The sequence below is a fragment of the Phaenicophaeus curvirostris genome, chromosome 2, assembly GCF_032191515.1.
Source record: "Phaenicophaeus curvirostris isolate KB17595 chromosome 2, BPBGC_Pcur_1.0, whole genome shotgun sequence".
Taxonomy (NCBI): Eukaryota; Metazoa; Chordata; class Aves; order Cuculiformes; family Cuculidae; genus Phaenicophaeus; species Phaenicophaeus curvirostris.
Window position 1 is genome coordinate 36,594,889 of NC_091393.1, and position 21,113 is coordinate 36,616,001.

The 21,113-nt window shown below is 39.3% G+C and overlaps 1 protein-coding gene across 1 annotated transcript in view; it reads right to left on the minus strand.

The window, feature by feature from the left end:
- CDK19 (cyclin dependent kinase 19) overlaps positions 1-21,113 on the minus strand; it is a 125,191-nt gene that overhangs the window by 96,426 nt on the left and 7,652 nt on the right. The window contains exon 2 of the mRNA XM_069851714.1: positions 9,143-9,218. Coding sequence (XP_069707815.1) covers positions 9,143-9,218 — 76 coding nt within the window. The remainder of the gene's footprint in view (positions 1-9,142; positions 9,219-21,113) is intronic.

Genomic DNA, 21,113 nt, shown 5'->3' on the forward strand with positions numbered 1-21,113 from the left:
CAGAAGTTTGGCTTTGCTTTTTGTTCATTTCCGTTGTAGGAACCATCAGTTGGTTTTGCATTTGCGTCTTCTGAGAATATTCAGGATCTGAAGTGAACAGCAAGTTCGAAGTGAAAACAACCGAGCCTGAAAAGCACTAAGCACCCATCTTCCCTAGTCAGTTGCATTGGGAATTTGGATTATATCCTAACTGATGTCAAGTACGAAATATGTAGACAAGCTTTTTCACCTCACATTGTGTTAGAATGGGGTAAAGGCTTTCTTTTTCTTTTTTCACGTGCTTGTCCCAGGTTGGTTGATATTGCTTTCCTGCTTTGAGCAGAGACACACTTTAAAGAAAAGAAAAGTAACTTCTGCATGAAAAAAAAGTTTCAAATTTTAGAGTTTGAGAGCAATTGCGTGCTAAGAGTTTCCATTTTTCTTTCTGCTCTGAATACTCTTTTTTGTTGTTAAATTGCTGAAAGAGGTGGCAGTAGTTAGATAATGAAGCTGACTAGCTGCTTTAGACTACGCTCTGCTTTCATTATAATTACTAGAAAAGCCACAAAACTTATTTTCATAAACATTACAGTAATTTATGGGCCAATAAGAAAAAATCAACTTAATTGATTAAAACAAAAATCTCTCTTTTTGATTCCACAGATTTACAACCTGTGTACTTCATTTAATAAAGTTAATTTTCTTTCAGATGCAATAAAATAAAAAGACAAAAAACATCCACAGAACACCTTTGAAGAATAACCAAAGCAGGAATGTAAGTACTCCCTTACACAAGAATTATTTAAATCTCACAGATTATAGGAGGATTACGCCATGCAACACAGAGCTCTATGGCATGCAAAACATGAGTTGTCATGTAGCTGAACCAAAGTTCTCCTTCCAGCTGATTCATGCTTATAAAATCACGATGCACAGACACTTCTAGCCAACACATGCCTTAACTCTCTAATAAAAATCCCTTCAAAAAAACCTTTTTTTTAAAACTTATACTTATTTCACTGCCTCCAGCTATTGAAAGAGGGAGTGGAGTTTCAAAGTTTCCACAAACAAATCTAACAATCTTTTCTAATTAGGTAGTAGAGAATTTATGGGGTTATTTTACATTGCCAAATATTCTACACATTCATGTCATCTTGGCAAGGGAAAAGAAGTTCTGACATTCAAAAGGAATCTCCTACAGCAAATGTAGTCAGGACTTTTTAAAGCCTTGTTTTACCTAGCCTTGCCTTAAAGAAAGCCAGGCTAGAAACCTGTTTTCCTGCATGAAGTACTGCAAGTTGCTGTGACAGTCAAGGTCAATGAAAAGGTCAATAGAGCCAAAGCAGAGGACTTGCACCTATCAGGAAATTCTGTGTGACTGCACTTGGAAAGCAAATGCCATTACAACTCTTCAGTGTTTTGTTATGACTGAAATTATTCCTGTCCAGCTGATGTTTTCTGTGCTCCTAAGAGATGCAGAGACAGGTCAAACAGGTTGTAAGGCCAGCCTGGTCCACAGTCTCAAATTAAGCACCTTCACGTCTAGTTCCTTTGACTAAGCAGTTTCCACCCAGGGAGTTGAGAGCAGCTTGTGACATGCAGCACTTGAGAGGTAAAAGCAAAGAAACTTTCCTATCTCTACAAGCAAGGCACTACTTGTCCCCTTGGACACAGATGCACCATGCTCAGCACTGCTGAGAAGCACAGAGCAAAGGCACAAAGTGCTTCAAGACAGAGACAGCAAGTCTGGCTGGATCTCCCTGGCTCAGCTATAGCACCACACCACAGACCCCCAAAGCAGAGAGGAGGGAAGCACAGCCCCAGAAGAGCTGCAAGGGAAGGCCAAGGACAGCAAGGAGGCAGAAAAGAACATAAATACAGTGGGACGGAGCCTAGCTCAAGAGAGCTGAGGAACACACAAAATGTTAAAAACCTGTTATTTAACCTGTAAGACTTCTAAAATCTTACCCACCCGCAGAAACTGAGGAGGCCAAAGTACTTGTACCCTCTATCACTTTGTAAAGTACATTGCTTCAATAGGCAAAAGGCCTGAGAATAATTTGTGCACGCTTAAATTATAACGTTAAATGGCTTACTGAAAGCTTATTTGAACAGTCTAAATTATTTTAGCTTGTACCCATAAATGCAAGTATGAACACAAAGAACAACTGATGTTCCCACTAGTGTCCCACAGCGTGCTGGCAATGTTTCAAGGTCTCCCTGAAGGAACAGCCTCAAGCAGCTCCACTAATAACTAGCGCACACAGGCACAGGATGTGGCAACCAAAATGGTTACCTCTCCCAGACCCAACATTCACACTGGGCTAAACTACAGCAACTCAGGGCACTCTTAAGCAAAGCTACGACAGAAATGCTGTTGTTTTGCAGCTTTAGCTTCTCCCATTTAAACAATCTGCAGCAGCCCAGTCTAAATTTTTTCCCCATAGAAAAAAGGCTATTGAGCTACTAAAAAAACCCCCAACTCTGATGTAGAAAAATCCAATGGCATTTAGAATTAAGATCATTATTTACAAAGAAGATGGCTAGAGATGGTTATTTATACTTGGAAGAGAAGTTCTCAGTGTTGGGGATGGGGAGAAAAAGCTGGAAGGGACCAGAAGCAGACAAAAGAGCCTCCTAGGACCTAACTCAAGCTACTGGTTTACCTGAAACCTTTGTCGCAGAAACACAGAATCATACAATCATTTGGGTTGAAAGCGACCTTAAAGATAATCCTGTTCCAACCCCCATGCCATGGGCAGAGACAATGTCCACTGGATCAAGCTGCTCAAAGCCTCATCCAACGTGGCCTTGAACACCTCCAGGGCTGGGGCAGCCACAGCTTCCCTGGGAAACCTGTGCCAGAGCCTCACCACCCTCACAGGAAAAAACAGTCTTCCTAATCTAAATCTGCCCTCTTTCAGCTTAGAGCTGTCTGTGGGTGTTAAGATATATATATATAGAGAGAGAGATAAGATGTATATATAGATCGATATAAGATATATATTTATAGAAGGATACACTTAAACTTCCCACTTTTGAGTTAAGAACATTTTCAGAGCAAGACAATATTCACTGTAGTACAAGTGACTGTTAACAAATATTACACTGGTTTCCAGGATATTATTACTACTACATTTAATACATTTACACGGAACTCCCTCAGTAAAAGAACAGCCAGAATACACTAACAATGTTGACTGTTTTTCAGAGGAAAACTGAACTTCTTTAAATAGAAATAACGACAAATGAAAAAGCCATGCAAGTTATACCAGGGAACTGTTATAAATTCTAGATTAAGTGTGTGTTTTGGTGACAGACTCAAAAAATCAATTTGATAATAAAGTTCGGACCCCTCATAGATTTTCCAAGAACTTTTACATACCTAATTTCTGTAACCTCAAAAGAGGAGGTTGGGATATGAGAGGAACTTGAATCTTATATCGGAACTTATTAAACTAATGTTTCTTCATTGTATTTCACCGCGAAGTAGTATATAATAATATTTTACTAGTACAAAATGTTTATCTGCTTATTAGAAATACATCTGAATGGACAGAAATACTAGAAGATTGTTTTAGAGAAACATAGAATCTTCCTACTTGGAGGGGACCTTGTGAAGCCCGCTAGCTTTTTTCTTTGCCTCAAACATTTTGTCTAAAAACTGCCCATTTGTGTGTTTGTTTTGTGGCCTCAGCAACGAATGCAAGTGGGTACAGCAACAGATCTCCCCAAGGATGGAGCTTGGGTTATTGCCTGGGGGTCTCATCTGTGCCAGGTTCAATGGAGAGACTGTGCAGGAGTGAGCACCACTCTCCCTTGCTTGGCTGAGCTCAAGGTGGATTGGACAGGCCTTATAAAAGAACTCGCAAGAAGCCACGCAGAGTTCTCACTCCCATGCTCTCTCTCCCAACCATCACTTCAATAAGACCAGCCTGGACCACACAGCCTGGAAGAAGCTTCTGCTGTGACCACATGGAACTGCTGCTGCTATTAATGTGGCCGATTGCTTTCCTTCTCTTTCTCTCCGTCTCCTTCCCATTTCCTTAAGGTGCACGTGTCAGATCAGATCCAAGTGACCCGGGCTGTGTTCAGGGATCAGCGTGCCGGATCAGATCCAAGTGACCTGGGCTGTGTTCAGGGATCAGATTGTCATCTGAACAGGTTGGGATTCGTTTCTATAACTTTGGGAAGTTGCACCCCATGTCTTGGCTGTGCATCCCGGTATTTTGGTCTGTTTATGTTTGCTGGAGCCAGAATAAATAGTGCTTTTGATTTTTGCCCTGGGAGTGACCTTGTTGGTCTCTGGATCGCCACACAGATAAATGAACCCCCTCCCCATCAAGCCTGGACATGAGCATGTGACTCATGGGTCTCAGGAATTTCTGGAATAGTGAGCAGGGTTTGTCTGTTTGCAGTGGCGACAGGGTGAAACAAAATTGTGATTGCTGACATGGTTATTATGGCTCCCTTGGATATGCCCTCCTTCTATTGCTCCCAATTGTCTTCAGCATTGTTGGAGATGCTTAGAGTCCTGGCAGCAGCCCTGTGGGTGGCTACTCAGAAAGGGAAGCTGGAGACACTTAAAATTGAGAGAGAAGTGGAAACACTGAAAACTGTGAATGAGGCATTGGAGAGAGAGCTGGAAGCAGTGTGGGCAGCTCTGCTGAGAGCACAAAAGGTGCTGGTTGATATGAAAAGGTCAAAGGAGATTTTGAGAGGATTCTTTTGCACGTGAAAAGAGGCAGAGATTACAGTTGCTCCAGGGAAACTGGCTTCTCCAGTTTTGCAGACCAGGCTGCTGATCTGGCAGGGGAAGCCACCACCTATTGTTGGGAAAAGGGGGTGGTGAAACCTGATTCACTGCCTGATCCTGCCCCTAAGCTCCAACCCCTGATTAAAACAGAGTTTACTTATGTGGGAGAGGAGTCTGAACCGTCTGTTGTGACAAAGGAAGTCCCATACACTGTCAAGGAACTGGCTGAATTGCAAGGAAAGTACTGCAGGTAGGCTAGGGAGACCAAGACAGAGTACATGTGGCACGTTAGCCTGACGGCAGGGGATAGGATTAGACTCTCTGAGGAAGAAGTTGATGGATTCTGGGGACTAGGAATTATTTTGATGGTGGAAGATGACAGAGAGCCATGGTCTTTGACTCAGAGGGCAACACTCTGGGTTGGAGGAACTGACCCTTTGGAACAGGGTGATGTGATTGTCATTCCTACCCCTGGGATCAATCATCTCACTGAAAGCCTACAGAAGGCAGCTCGCTTACAATTAATGAGTGAAAGTCATTTGGTTCCTTGCTAGCCTTCCCCAATGCTAACATTAGTGAACCCGGATAAGATGACACCCCTAAGCAGAGGCCTGCCAGACTCCTTAAAGCTTTATGCGGTGCAGAGCCAAGATCAATTAAAAGCTGCGATGAGAGAGGGGCCCTTGGCAGGCCCGGGTCTTACATGGGGAGAAATTACCCAGGAATTAATGAACTACGGTAGACAGGTGGGATACATAGGTATGGAGGAAAAGTCACAAGCTTCAGTTTGGCAGGCTGGGGCAGGGAGAAACATTCCCTGGGATAAAGAAGTGGTGGAGGAAGTTTTGCAGTCTCAATTGTCGTATGACAGTATGAGAAAGGGGGTCCCTTGAGAATTGATGGATGGCTTGTCCTTACCAAAACTGAAATTATTAATAGAAATGTGGAACCCACTAGACAGGAACCCCTCTAGAGAGAAGGAAACACCTGCAACCCCTTTAGAGGTGAGGGCAACTGTTCCTTCTACCCCGGCTGGTAAAGCTACCAAATCTCAGTGGTCGGAAAACTGGAGGGGCAGCTTTTAGCTGAGCCAAAAGGCAGCCACTGGGTTTATCTTAGAAGGCTCACTGAAAGCAAACAAGGAGATCTATTGGTTACTTTTTAACTTGGGCCCTTCAAAACACCAACCACCTTTCTGGCTGATACAGGGGCTCAAATGTTGGCTTTGAATACCAATACAGCTGCCCAGAATGGGATTGTTCCTGATAAAAGTGGGTAACTGATGTGTTCGGAGGCACAAAACCCCAAGTTACAGCCAGAGCAAAATGCTGGCTACCAGGAGATACTTTTCCCCACTATGGCTATGATGGTGCTGGGGACATTTCCCACAAACATTCTGGGCAGCTGGATTTGTTAAAAGGTTGCGCCTGGACAGATTTGATTGGTAGGGAGTAGAAGTTTGGGTCTCCGACAGCCCCAATAAGGCTATTGAAGGCTGTGCCCCTACTCCCCCCTTCCAAAATAGTGAATGTAAAGCCCTACCCCTCGCCCTTGGGAGCAAGAGAGGAAATCACTATGGTGACTAAAGATCTGCAAGGGCTATGAATAGTTATTCCAACCCACTCCCCTTACAATTCCCCAGTTTGGCCAGTTAGGAAACCAAATGGGAAGTGGAGACTTACAATTGACTATAGACACTTGAATGCAGGCACGAGCCCTTTCTGTAACTTTGGGAAGTCACAACCCTATGTCCCAGCTGTGTACTTAAGTATTTTGGTCTGTTTATGTTTGCCGGAGCCAGAATAAATATAGCTTTTAATTTTCACCCTGGGAGTGACCTTGTTGGCCCCCAGATGACCATACAGATAAAAGAATCCACGTCACTCCAGTCAGGCCTGGACATGAGCATGTGGCTTGTCAGTCCAGGCTGTGACAGACCTCTTGAGATGTAGCCCAACCTCCCTGTTCAAGCATAGTCGGGTAGAGCAGGCTGCCCATGACTGTATCCAGTTATGCTCCAAGTATTTCCACAGCTAGACACTTCACAACCTCTCTGAGTAACCTGTTCCAGGGCTCAGTTACCCTCCCAGTAAAGAAGTGTCTTTTTGCACTCAGATGTAATTTCCTGTATGTCAATGTGCACCCATTGCCTTCTGTCTTGTCAGTGGGCACCACTGACCAGAGTCTGGCTTCATATTTTTCAAAGTCCCAAGCAAAGACAGACCTACTTGATCTGTAACGTCAGAAGAGAGGGGTAGTCCACCTTTTCTCTTCAGGAATGCTTGTCAGTTGTACTTATTCTGAGTGTCTAGACAATACTACATGCAAAATGGGTCTTGGACTGCAAAACTGAGTGCCTTGGAGTTCAGCAATCCATTTCTTGAGGACACTGTCAAGCATCTTCAGGTTATAGAATTATTAAAATACTCTGAACATGCACACAGAATCAAGTACATTGGTGCTTTTTCCATGATCTCAGCTTCCATGAAGTATAGATGAGGTTTGTGTTCCAGGAAAGGAGTTTAAAAGATATCAAAAGTACTATCCAGAACATTATAACATGGCCTCTCTCCAGGCTAATTATCTTTATTTAATCAGTAAACATTACCTTCTTTGTTACCTATCTAAACCTTTAAATATAAGATTAAATATTAATGCATTAATTATGTCTGCTTCTCTTTGTGAAAAACGAGCTTGATTCTGCTCATGTCTGTTTGACAAAAAGTTTGCTTTTTCAAATATTTCACCTTTACCACAGTCAAATATTAGAAATGTGAATAACCTGAAATTGCTCCAAGGCAAACAGCGATTTTCTACATTATCTCAGGTTATAGAGTTTAAGAGAAAGCGTGGAGAAGAGTGAAATACCATTCAAGGAAGAATTACAGGAAGGACCATTGAGAGGATTTAAGAAACTTACACACTAGTCAGATTTCCCAGGCCGTAATGAGCTTTGCACAAAGCTCATCAATAAAAAAAGTTTAAAAAAATTAAATAAAAAAAAATCCAGACTGAAATGGTGCATCATCAGAGGAAAAAATAATTTGACACTCTGCTTCCTCACAATGTTGTGTCCAGGTATGAAAGAACCAGCTCCATACCACAGTGCTATCATGACAACAGGAAAAACTCCTTTGGACTATTCCACACATCATCTCCATAGCTGTTCAATTTAAAACAGACAAAAGGAAAAGAAGCAAATAAACAAAAATCCCTCAATGTTGTCAAAACCAACTCTACAGTAACAAGAATATAACTGAGTACTGACATTAAAAGAGGATTTCTTATTTCCTCCAAAGGCAGAAATATTATCAAAAAGGTCATACAGTAGATTCTGTGTAAAGTGACTGAGAGTAATGTAGCCACCTCTCAAAGCCCTGCACGACCTTGACCTTACAGTACCAAGCACTTTAAAAGGAGAGGGATTTTACCTGCCAAGTGTCTTCATAGAGAATTATTGTGGGCGCTACACTAAACAATACAGTGGTTTGTTCAGTTCATGAATATCATGAGTTTCTAATGCCTCACATTGCATTGCATACCCGATTGTTTAATTTCAATGCAATGCTAAAAGATTATAAAAAGCTTTAGGCACAATCCTAACACACACTTCAAAAGCCCTCAGCATAGTGACAGCATTAAAACAAGGTAAACATTTAATAAAGCAAGGGCACTTCTGCAATGAAAAATTCTTGCATGACAAAATTTTACTTGCTATCCAGTATTTGGACAGTAATGCGCACTTTCAGTCATAAAATAAATGTAAAGATCAAAGCCTATCTTCATACACAAACACCTAACTTATCAACTTTGAAGGAATGATGGGCATTACTGTGTTCAAAAGTGTGCAATTTCTGAATCCATTTCTTCATCCAAAGGCACATGTGAAAATAGTATTAAAGCTGATTTTTATTTTGCTACAAAATCTCTGTATACTCAGCCAAACAAAAGTAATAAGGAGGACAAACTTCTCAGGTACTAAAGAAGAACAAGCTACCATTAGTCTGAAATAAAATACATTCTTAACAAGTGGACTTGTAATGGCAGTTGTAATCATTCAGAAAGTTTTTCCTTGAAGTCATTTTAAAAACACCTCTTTTTAAAATAAATCTTCAGTAATAGGGTCACATATATTTCCTTCTCAATAAAATTATACCAGAAAGAGGCATTCATATCACCTAGTAAGAACACTTCCTTCCAGTTAAAAAAAAAAAAAACACAAAACAAAAAAACAACAAAACATCTATATTATTTAGAAAGCATGTGAAGAAAAGCTCAAATCTGAATAACTTTCATGCTTGCATACGTTAAGGAAAACATTTAAATAATCTTTATGGTACTTAATTCACAGAAAATATCTGTTGAGCAATAACATTGGTAAAAGTACTTTCATTTATGTACACTTACTGCAATCTCTCTACAGGCCGACATGGATATCCCTGTACCTTCAATTTGCTTCAGTGCATACTCCTTTTCATCTTTTCTGTATGCAAAAAAAAAAAAAAAGAAAGGAATATTTTTAGCTCTGACTTTTATTCCACCAATCAATACAAGCGTAACAATTTATTTTAATTTTGTCTTGATTAAGAAGCTGAAAAGCCAATCTCTTCTTACACATAAATTACACTCAGATTCAGAAGCCAGTTTCCTTTTCAAAATTCCAAACAAACTCCTGCATAGAGAAACTTTGTTAACCTGTATCCATTTCTCTCTGAAACCACACAGGTAACTGCAAATACATCTACAGAAACCTTTGGAGGATGCTTTTCCTGAAATTGGAGGATACTATCTTCTACCACGAAAAAGCTGCACAATCATACCCCATGCTTGGTAAACTGTCCTAGAAATAACTAGGAACTGCAAGGTTCTTAGTTGATTTTACAAGCCACTGTCAATCCATTTTTACTTCTGAATACTATTTTTTAAACTAATTACACTCATAATAAGCACTGGCTCTTGCCAGACCCCTACAGAGCCGACAAAGCTGTCTGCTCTGAAGTACAAAGCCAGAGAACACAAAAGTGTTCAGCCTAAACACAGCACTATCCTTTTAGATAATGACAGTTTGAAGTGATTTATAGGGAAGACTTACAGATGAAGAAAATAAAGTAGTGTCTCAAAGACCTTGCAATATAACAAAACCAGCTTACTGCTTACAGTAAGGTTTTGCAGGATTCAGCTGTCATTGACAGATGATAAGCACCAATATCCACAGTGTTGATGTACTTGGTGACTCTGGAGAAGTGCAATTCAACAACCCACAAGTCCCTATCTAAATTCCCTATGGCATTTCTAGAAGACTTCAGTTTCTCCATCTTCCAGTCCCAAATCATTTCACCGCTGTGCTGAAAAACTAACAAATTTGTTTCATCCTCTGTGGCTTTTAATTCCAGGCCTGTGTCCTGCCCAATTCCAGCCTCTTGCTCACCCTATTCCAGAGCCCCCACCTCTGATGTTCATGGGGTAAGAGGTAGCTGAGTGGAAGAATATGGGGATGAGATTGATCAGTGATTATAACTGCCTACATGTATTAGCAACTACAGGTGAGCATTTTTCTCAGTAATTTTCAGTAGTAAATAAAACCACATTGCATATCTATAGTTAGCATTGTGCTCAGCCTCTGTCTTCTCTATTTTGCACTATATTTTTTGAAGCAAAACTACAACAAAAAATATTAGACATATTCTAACTACAAATGAAAACTCAATACACTATAAGTTTTGCAAAAGTGAAGTAGGAGTCTCTCAGCAGATGTTTCCAATGGGAAACCAGAGTTCTGGTGCTGCACCTTAACCTAGAAATTATTGTTATTCCCTTCTTGAACAAGCACTTACATGAAATCTTCGTTAATCTTTGAAAAGAAATTACCTCCAAATTTAAAAAACAGATAAAGTGAGTTGTGCTGGAATTAACCACCTGCTTTATTTCAAGGAGGGTGTCTCAGTGTGTTCACAATTTGGTGCAACATCAATCTCTAAGGAAGCAAGACCAAGCACGTTAGGCTACAGGCTCGAAGGGCCTCCTTCTCCAGATCGGTTTGGAGTAACAGAAGATAGTTTTGCAGATGGAACTAAAGGAATGGGTTACTTTGAGGTGACCTAAATGATTTTGGAACTTCCAGGGAGAGAAATACATTCTTAATCTGCACAGATTTTCCATGGAGTAACAGGAAGGACAGTAACTTACAATGCGCCATACAACTACCCCAAAAAAATTCACCCAACCAGATACTTAGATGCAAATTTGAACAGCCAACACACCTGACAAACAAACACAAGAAGATTGGAACCCTCCTCTTCCAAAAAACTGTTATTCCTCTATGCTAATTAAAATGAAATAGCCTTATATCACAGCATTTCAAACATACAACTAATGGCCCTGTACTTGAGGTGGGGCAGCAGAGGGAAACACCCAAAACTTTTCAAGGGCAAAAGAAAGCCTAAAAAGCCACCATTATTAAAATAAGGCCAAATGTTGCATTAATAGCTCACTTGTTCACCAAGTACACTTTCAGGAGTAACTTCAGAAGGGGGCACATCTGCTTCCTAAGCAGAAGGATTCATCAGGATTTACTGACAGGATAATTCAGATGACTTCTTTGCTCCTCACTGAGCAGCCTTATAGTTTCACAAACTAGTCTTTTACAAGAACTTGGCTCAAGAACCAAGCAACGCCTAACTTCATAGGTAATAAGCTCATGCCTTACATCACAGAAATTGCTTTTGATATCATTAATTAGTCCAAATTTTTAAGAGCAAATCATAAATATCCATCCCCTCTCATAGAATCATAAAATGGTTTGAGTTGGAAGGGACCTTAAAGACCATCTAATTCCAAACCCCTGCCACAGGTAGGGATACCTCCCATTAGATCAGGCTGCTCAAAGCCTCATCCAGCCTGGCCTTAAATACTTCCAGTTTTGCTACCTATGTAGAAGATTTATGTAGAATGTAAAGGATTAAGTCCATAACACAGTTCTAAGTCAGTTGAGCTAGTTCTACAGACACAAGCATCTTTTTCAGTTACTCAGACCTTCACAGACTGAAGGTCACTGCCAAGACTAAGCACACCATTTGGCACATGTCACCTTCAACAGCATTGCTTAACATCACTGACTGCCTGAGTCAGTCATCACTTAACAGCCAGGCACTGTACATAGGATTTTAAGATATAGATAAGAAATGATCGAATATGTTTAAAAAAATATTATCAACCCAACAACTTAAGATATTGCAACATGTGGGAAAAGGCAGCATCTTACTGAGTTGTAAGCAACATACTTCTATGGACTTCGATGTTTTGTGAACATCGGGTTAAAACAGGGTTAATGAAATACCTAACAAAGGGATACCAAGGATAAGGAAGTCCAAGGATACCACATTCTAAACCTCAGAGAATGTTTTTTTTTCACTGACAGCTGCAGAATCATAAACATAGCCTCCTTTAAATACATAAATATGATTTACTTGCTTTGGCAGAAATGAAAGTCTATATGAATACTTTTCCAATGTTAACTCTTCTTTTCATGCAAACATAACAGCTGTCTAAAGCACTTTCCAAAAGATCTCCACTAACTGGCATTTTAACTAGTAATATTTCCCATTCAATAGGCATCAAGATAGTTTAAGAAAGAAGGAAAGAAATATATTTAAAATTTCAAAGTCAGCCAATGCAATCTGATAAAATATATAATAAAATGTTATTGAATGGTCAAAGGAAAAAAAATAGGTTCTCTACAAGCTATTTCCCCATTTGTAAGAATTCAATAAATAATGTCAAATGGTGTGTGTGATAGGTAAGTATACTGTCCAACTCCCTAAAGACTTTTTGCTTAGAAAACACTTGAGGCAAGGGGAAGTATTTCTACTTCACACTGAATATACAGAAAAACTCTAGTGAACTTTGAACACATTTCAAGAACATGTACAGAATTATACAGCAGGGAAGTTTTCATAAATCCTTCTCTGACAGATCTTACATCAGTACATTTCTCACTAGAGAGCTAAGCAAGCTTGATTAAGTTTAAAAACCAAACTCAAACAAAAAACTACACAGCCCTGGTGTGAGGCAGAAGGCACCCAATGCTAGAGATAGCCAAGCAGAACAAAGGTCTTTGAAATCATTTTCTACTGGTCCACAGAAACACCAGCTTGTGAGCTGGCCAACTAAGCTTCTGCTGTTGGGGGCATTTGTCTGAGGGCAAGGAGCAAGCAGTACAGACCAAGGTTTAATCAAGCAGGTTCCACTCAACAGTCAATCCAGGCTAACAATTGCAATGTGCTCACTGAAACTGCGCAAAAAAAATATATATACTAAAACAGAACTAAAAAAATATTCTTGAAGAGGCTGCGACTTAATTTTTATTACAGCTTTTCAAAACTGAAGCAGAAGAATTTGCCTGATAAAACGGGTAATGCATCACACTACCATCAGGCTTCTCCACACTTCGAGTTCCCTTAACCAAAACTAGGGTTTAATAATTAAGATGAACAGATTAAAGATTAAAATGAACATTTTTTTGTAGTGCCAGAAGCATTACCATTAATGCTATTTTAAGATGGATTAACTTTTGTAAAAAGTGAAACTGCTGATAAGATACTCCCATTGTGAAAGATTCCTGACTCCGTATTTCAGATTTCCCTAGGTAGCATCCAAATACAAGGGTCCAGCAATAACTGAGAACACCCCCACTATAAAAATCTGTGCCAGTGAAAGGCTTAACTTGGTTTTAAGATTAAATTTTTCTCCCTTAACAATAAGTATCCCATTCTTCAATCCTTAAGGTTAATGTTAACATTGTAATTTGTACAGTGCAAAGGAAAATTCTGTCCTCTTCCCCAGAAGATTTTACTCAGCAGGCTTATGCAGTATTCAATGCAGAAAAGTAAAATGTGATTACAATTTCTTCTGGGTAACTCTTTCAGTTTCCCTTCTCAAATGCTTTGAAAAGAAGAAAAAGCACCAAGTCCACTTTAGAAGGCTGCAGCTCAGGAGACTTAGAATAATTAAAATATTTCAAAGGAGTTAACCTGTCTCAACTATTGCAATTGTACTTCAGGGTGCTCCCACCATGTGAGAAATGAAACTACTTCACAAACAAGCAAATGGACAACTAGAAACAACTTGCCCAAGACAATAAGAAAAAATAAGAGGATTTGAAAATAGTGCATAGTTCAAACTACTGTTTTATCTCTTATTACCCAAATTATTAAACTTGTAAAGATGTTCTCTCTTGAATTCACAGGTAATTTAACGTACATCCCAACTTCAGAATTAATTATCCACATGAAGGAACTGGCTTGAAAGACTACAATCACACTGAAGCTACAACTGCAACTAAATCATCAGTTAATACAGATATTAATATTACCGCACTGGCTAATGATAACTTTCTTAATTTAAGTGCACATTATCATTAATAAAAATAAATAATACGTGCAAGTTTTCTTAAACAAATGAAGTGCACCATAAAAACATTCCAAAACCTGGCTAGAGAATCCTAATAGAAAACAATTCATCCTCATAAGCAACAGTAACGGAATTTAAAAACTTAAATCTTTGTATGACGAAGCGTGGGAACACTGTACAGTTCAGAATCCTTCAGACACAGCACTGCCCCAAACACACATTCATACAGATACCATGTTACACCCTAATCCTGTTGTTTAATTGCTGCCACACAGCACAGAGTTAATCACTCAGCAGATCACCAACAAGCATTACAAACCTTCCCCTCCCCCCAGGATAAGGTAAAACCATGATACTGAAGCACACCTAGAAGTTACCTGAAAAACCCTTTGTGGTGTCTGGAAAATGGCAGCAAAGCCACTAAATTGATCACATTCAGCACTGGTTACCTTATACAAGCTGCTCACTGATTGAATTCTATACATGGCACCTGGCCATTGTCCTTTACAAAGGTGATGGTACCAGTAAAAGTGGATAGAATTAACCTGAAATAGTGACCTAATCCTTTCCAAGGAGCTGTGAGTTCATGATTTAGTGGTTTGTTTATGCATATAGAAATAGCCACTAACCCAAAAGAACTACAAGATTCAAAAAATCCACACATGGTGTCACCAGGACACACGTTTTTCAACAGACAAGGAAAGTAATTTTCTTTTATCATTTTCCTCAAATTATATCAAGCCTTACCCAGTCAGTAGCTCAGCCAGCTCCTTTTCATCTGATATGGCAACCAGACACAAATGACAGGAGCTGGGAATGTGCAGGTTGATCTTAATTTATTTGTAGAGAACAGTTTACATGCAGAATTTCAATGTGTATATATTAGTTCAAGAGCTACATAAGAAACTCAAAATGTGAAACAGTATGGCTAGTCAGCAGAAATTTAAAATAAATCTATGACCACACCAGTCCTTGAAAAAGTTTGTCTGCCTTCACCTTCAAGGGCAGCTGCCTGTCACTCAGCTAAATAAACTTCACAGCAGCTACAGGTTGTTCCTTCATCCTGGTGGCAAACAAGTTCAACACAACAGATACCTGAGTTACATTTGGCTGGTCCTGGGCATGAAAGGAACAGATGAAAACAGTAGACTTTCATCTTATTCTGCTACAGTCAGAAGTTCACCATTTCAGGAACATCTATGTATTGCGCGGCTGACCTGCCTGCTGCTGCATCACTCGGAAGCTGGTTTGCAACACCAAGAAGGTTCCCACCAGAGATGCTCACATGTAGGGCACAGGAAAGTACTTTCCATAAGGAAAAAGCAGACACGTACATCACCTCATCTACTCAAACCTGGGCCTGGACTACTTCTTCATGGCAGGGTGGGAAGCCAACCTCACCAACAGACTGACTATACAATCTTTAAAAGCCGAGTTTGTATCTTGTCTGGAACAAGATCTAAAAGTAAACTAGGGGGAAGGGGACAAAGGCAACAAACGCACTCCAAACAGGCCAGTCTTTACAATGCAAAACAAAAAGACCTCAAGTGAAAAAAGAATCTCCAAGGCTGACCCAGGTGCGCACAAGGAAAACACCTTTTGGAATGGAAACAATACATTCCATACTGTACTTAATCTTTTGTCTCACAAAGTCCTCATAATCTAAATTTCCAAAAAGAAGTCTGGATGCTACACAGCTCATTAGCCCAGACACTGCCAGCCACCTCTTATACATACAATAACATGAGGAGGCAGCAGTTCTCTTCATCTTCTGCTACCTCAAAGACTTAAGTCTGTACCCAAAGCCCTCTGGAGTCCATGGACACAGCAGAAAGATTTTAGACATTCAAACATTTTTTATGCTATCCTTCTCAAAATGCAACAATACTGAATTCCTGAGCACTAAGCACCGTTTCCTACTCCATTTTCCAATAATTTTATAGACCTGCCAATGTGAAGTGTTTGCATAAATGCATGCCCAAAAGAATACTAATTCAGGATTCATAATCTGTGAATTTTTAAAACTATTTTTAGCTGGTTTAAAAAAACATGCAAAAAAAGGAGAACTTTTTTGTTTGTTGACATTAGTATTCTAAAATTACATCTACTATAGATGTTTATAAATTGGCAGAGACATTGAAATATAGAGCAACTAATTACAACAATTAGCCTATTTTAAAAAATATCTGGTTTTCATTTTGTCATGAAAAACATGCAGCAGAGCTTACACAGAGCTTAGCCTGCTAGAAAACCTGACATGTTCTAGACACATGAAAGAGGTCATATTAAAAGCACCACTGTTATCAGATTATGAATACTCAGTTACCACAGTACCCTATTAGAAATTGAACTACATCCAGATTTTGTTCTATTATCTATATAATATCTCAAGATGCACCTCTAAAACCTGATGTTGATATGGCTACTCTTCTATTTGTTTATTTTTCTGTAAACCAGTGCATGAACTCAGGAAGAAATGTGCATGTTAAAGAACAAGGCACATTCTTGAAGTGATGCTAAGCTACTTGCAACCGAACAAATCACCCTTTTATCATGTGCTTCCATGGAGTGTCTCAAAAGATACTAAATATCCATAAAAAAAATCCCAATCATCACTTATCATAGGTGATGTGTTCTTTATATAGGAGATGAGAGCTGATTAAAACACAAAAACAGTGAATTTGAGCACCTATAAGACTGTGTTATAAAAAGAAAATCCTTTAGAGTGAGGAGTAGAGGTCTCTTAATATCAACATGAGGAGACTGGAACTAATCCAGCACCACTACACATAACTTAACCATATCCTTTTCCTTTTTTTCCCAGGTAGTCCCTAATTCAGAAAATTAAAAGCAAATCTTTGTAGCATAAAGAACTTCTAATTGTTAACCAGTTTCAGACTACTTCACAGTCATAACCGCAAACAGATTTTTAAGATCTCTGTAATAACAGACCATTGGAAATCTTATTAACCTTAATCTTATTAAAATACAGCCTTTACACTATAATAATAATAATACATTGTATTTGACAGGGAAGAAAGCACAGCTTCAGACACTAGCACCCTCACTCCAAATCTACTGATGATTCACAGAGACCTCAAACAGTCACAGGGCTGTTGCCACTGCTAAAATTAGTCTGGGTCAGAAATATCTTGAGTGACTGAGGACCGTGAATAGGACCGTGAATACGATAGGACTATTTTAAAACAAATTGGCATAAGCAGACTTGATAGCCTGTTTTAAAGGTAAAAAATGAAGTGTTCACATGAAACCTTGAAAGCTGTAGAATTATTCTGCTGCTACAGATGATTTCTTCCAGTGGTGTCTATATTAAATCAGGGGATGGAGATGTACCTGATCTTATTTCTTCACAGACAGGCTTGGTTCAGATAATGAACAGATTTAGAAAATAACTCCCTTCCAGGAAGGCTACTGTAGGCAAGGATTTGTTACTTTAAAGTAAGGAACAGCAGCAGCTAGGAGAAAAATACCTCTAAAATAAAGAGCTTTTATTTATCTGTAAATTATTTACCAAGACAACAGACACAGTGTCTTTTAGACTGTCCCAAGAGAATCTGCCTCTTGTTTCATAAAATCGCTTACAAGGTTTGTGACTAACTATAAATGTTAAGCACATTAAATGTCTGCTTTTCAGTAATTCTATATATATAGGTTCTAGAGCAACTGTGTGAAACCAAACTGTAACTAGACAGCCCAGCTTCATGTGTCTCACGTCTCTCTCTGTAGTGCTAAATCTAGCTAAATACTGCAACTTAGATAGGTGGAAAACTGCTATTAAAACACCAACTATCAGGAAGTCTATATTTCTTTTCAGTCTCGTTGGCAAGAACCTCACTTTGAAACACCAAAAGGAGGTTTTTTTCTAAAGCATTATAACAGATTAAGTTGACCTGTAGTAGGACAAAAAAAATATTGATTCAGCGTAAGATCAGAAGGACAACGGCCCAAAACCTCCAGTTTAGTTCTCCTTTTCTAGCATATTAAACAACTGCTTCCTCGCCAGCATCTAGAAAGCCCAAATTTGTCAGCGATATCTGTTGCACAGAGCACATTGATTATAGATGGAAAGTTGCTGAGTAAGACAAAACACCCTCATGAGAAGGTAATAAGGACCAGCACAAAATTGTACCTAGTCACCAATGTGTCCGATTACACTCAACCTGAAACAGAGAAAAAAAAAAATCATTATTGCTAATGGAGCATCTACATTTTTCCCCTCACTTCATCAGGCAATTAGGATTTCATGAAACTACAGCTATCTTTGTCCCAGCCACTAAGGGAGTGTTGCTACTTCCCAACAATGCAGACGGTCTTTAGTCAGCAATCATATATCTGTTCCCAAGAAATCCAAGTCACATTCTGTCTCCTTTGAACCTTAAAACTGCACATCCCGTAGCGAAAATAGGCTTTTCTCATGCTTTCTCTGTAGCTTAAGAGCATTGCTTGGATAAAGTCTTACATAGTCATTTTTTTTTCTGACCACTGAACTCACGGTAAAAGCAGAAAAAATTGCATCCAACTTATAACAGTCTTTTGGTTGTTATGAGCTGAAGGTCAAATTAAAAGCGGTAATTTGTCTGCCCCTGTTTCTTATTTGGAGTATGACACAACTGGGCAAAGGATCAACTAGTCATCCTGTACAATGACTGGTTTTAATCAAAAGCTATTAACATGCAGCTAACTTGGAAGTCACAATGCCCTTGACAACATGGCAACAACCCATACAAGAACAAGCACAAAGACACAGGCTGAAACTCACTGTCAGCAGTATAACTCTAACAGGCAAAAGTGACAAACACGGCATTTTTGAACAAGCAAGGTGCTAAATCTTAGCACGAATCTGTGGTGATCCATGGTAGGATTAATAAAGGTGAGAATTTTCTGTGAACACCTTTGAATTTGCAGAACTCATGAGCCATAAGATAAGAAGCACCTCTCAAAAGATTCTACTTAGGAGTCAAACGACTAGTCTCATGTTAGAGTTTTATGCATGAGTGGCCTTTGTATCAGTGTTCTTCAGGCACTCCAAGCTCATGACAAGCCAAACGTGTGGAGGAGTCAAGGGGTTTCATAGAGTCCCAGCATCACCTGTGTGAATGCTTCCAAGTACTCAAGCAAAGACAGGGAAAGAGAGCAGATATAGAAAACCTTCTACCTGTATAACAAGGATTGACCCTTTCTGCAATTAATGCATGAGAAAACCAGATACATAGCTGCAAAACAGCAAGTGCCCTACTAAACCTCCAGATATAGTTTCCATTCCAGCAGATCTAGCTTCTGCCTCCAAGTCAATTGCCTATCACATTTCACTTGACTATAAAAATAAATCAATAGTATTGCTACTTATGTCAGCAGGGAACGACCAACAAAATAACCTTACAGTACGTGAGGCCCAGTTCGTGAAAATGCATATTTAAACCCATACTGTCTGAGACTGTCCCTGCTTCCTACCTATGCCCTTATCTTTAAGCCGGCAATTCAACACTCCCAGCACGCACACGAAGCTGTAGCTGTTGTTCTGCCTACTGGAAAGCCTGACCTCAGTGTGGTTTCATCTGCAAGAAGAATGATCCTCAAATTTTTCAAGATCATGAATTTCATAGAAAACAGATGACAACTGAGGGAGAAACAAGCAGTTATGCAGTAACACCCAGGGAGGTGGTTGAGTCACCTTCCCGGGAGGTGTTTAAGAGACGGGTGGATGAGGTGCTGAGGGACATGGTTTAGTGATTGATAGGAATGGTTGGACTCGATGATCCGATGGGTCTTTTCCAACCTGGTGATTCTATGAACGTCATCTGAAAATACTTTAAAAAACTTGAAAAGCTGCTAATCTCAGAAAAGAAAGCAGCAAACGTGAATAATGCCCTTCAGAGATCCACTATTCCAGTAATCTCGGCTCCTTCATTCTTTCTCACAAGAAATGCCAGTTCTGCTTTCCAATAAAACCACCAAACACACACAAAGCCAACAACCCCCACCAAAGCAAAAATAACGCACACTTATAAACACCAATTTTGCAAAGGCTGGTTAACACTACCTCTACAACATTCCTTTCAGTCTTACCAAATACACTAATATTCCATAAACGCTCAAGAAAAAGAAATATTGCTAAACCAAAGAACTGTGCTCCCTCAGAAGAGACTAAGAACATATTAACAAGAAATTCAGACACAGAAGTTAAGTATCAGTTGATTCTAGAACTACCATATGATTTTGTTAGTAACAACTAATTTTGATTTTAAAGGTTTCTGTGCATTTTTTTCTTCCTCCATCTGTTGAGATAGCTGAAGTGCACAAGAGGCACAAAAATTTCTAATACCATCACAACTAGCATTTTTGTCTGTCAGTCATCCAACTTATGGAAACCAAATCTAACATCCATGGAAACCAAATCCCCAGAACTGGGAGGGTTTTTACAAACCTAAATTATTTAGATATCTGACACTGGTCAGCCAAGCCAAAACATTAAAGGTTTTTGTATCTGCTATACAAGTAGAAATTGTTCTTCATTTCCTAAAGTCACATGCTGAGTTGGCCAATTTATTCTATAACCAGTTGTCCTGCACCAGTTTCAGCAATCCTTCAGGAAAACACACTGTTATTGAAGCAAATAAATCTTCTTTAAGTTCCAATACTTTGTTTCAGTAAAAGAGAATAATAAAAAAGAAAAAATTGTAGCTCAATTCAGTTTTTGAACGCCAGCAAAGAAGCTCAAGAAAAGACATATCTTTGGAAGCAGAATATAAGAGCTGCCAGCCATATCCCTAACAATCCCTTTCCCAATCGAACATGTGGACTGCATCATCTCCTGAACCCTACGTTAAGTAGCAGTGAGCATATGCAAATCAAATCTTATTTCACAACATAGAACTCAGCAGCTAAAAGTAGAAGAGAAAGACTTGGGTCAGAAGGAATCTGTGCAAATCACAAGCTTGATTAAGGCCAC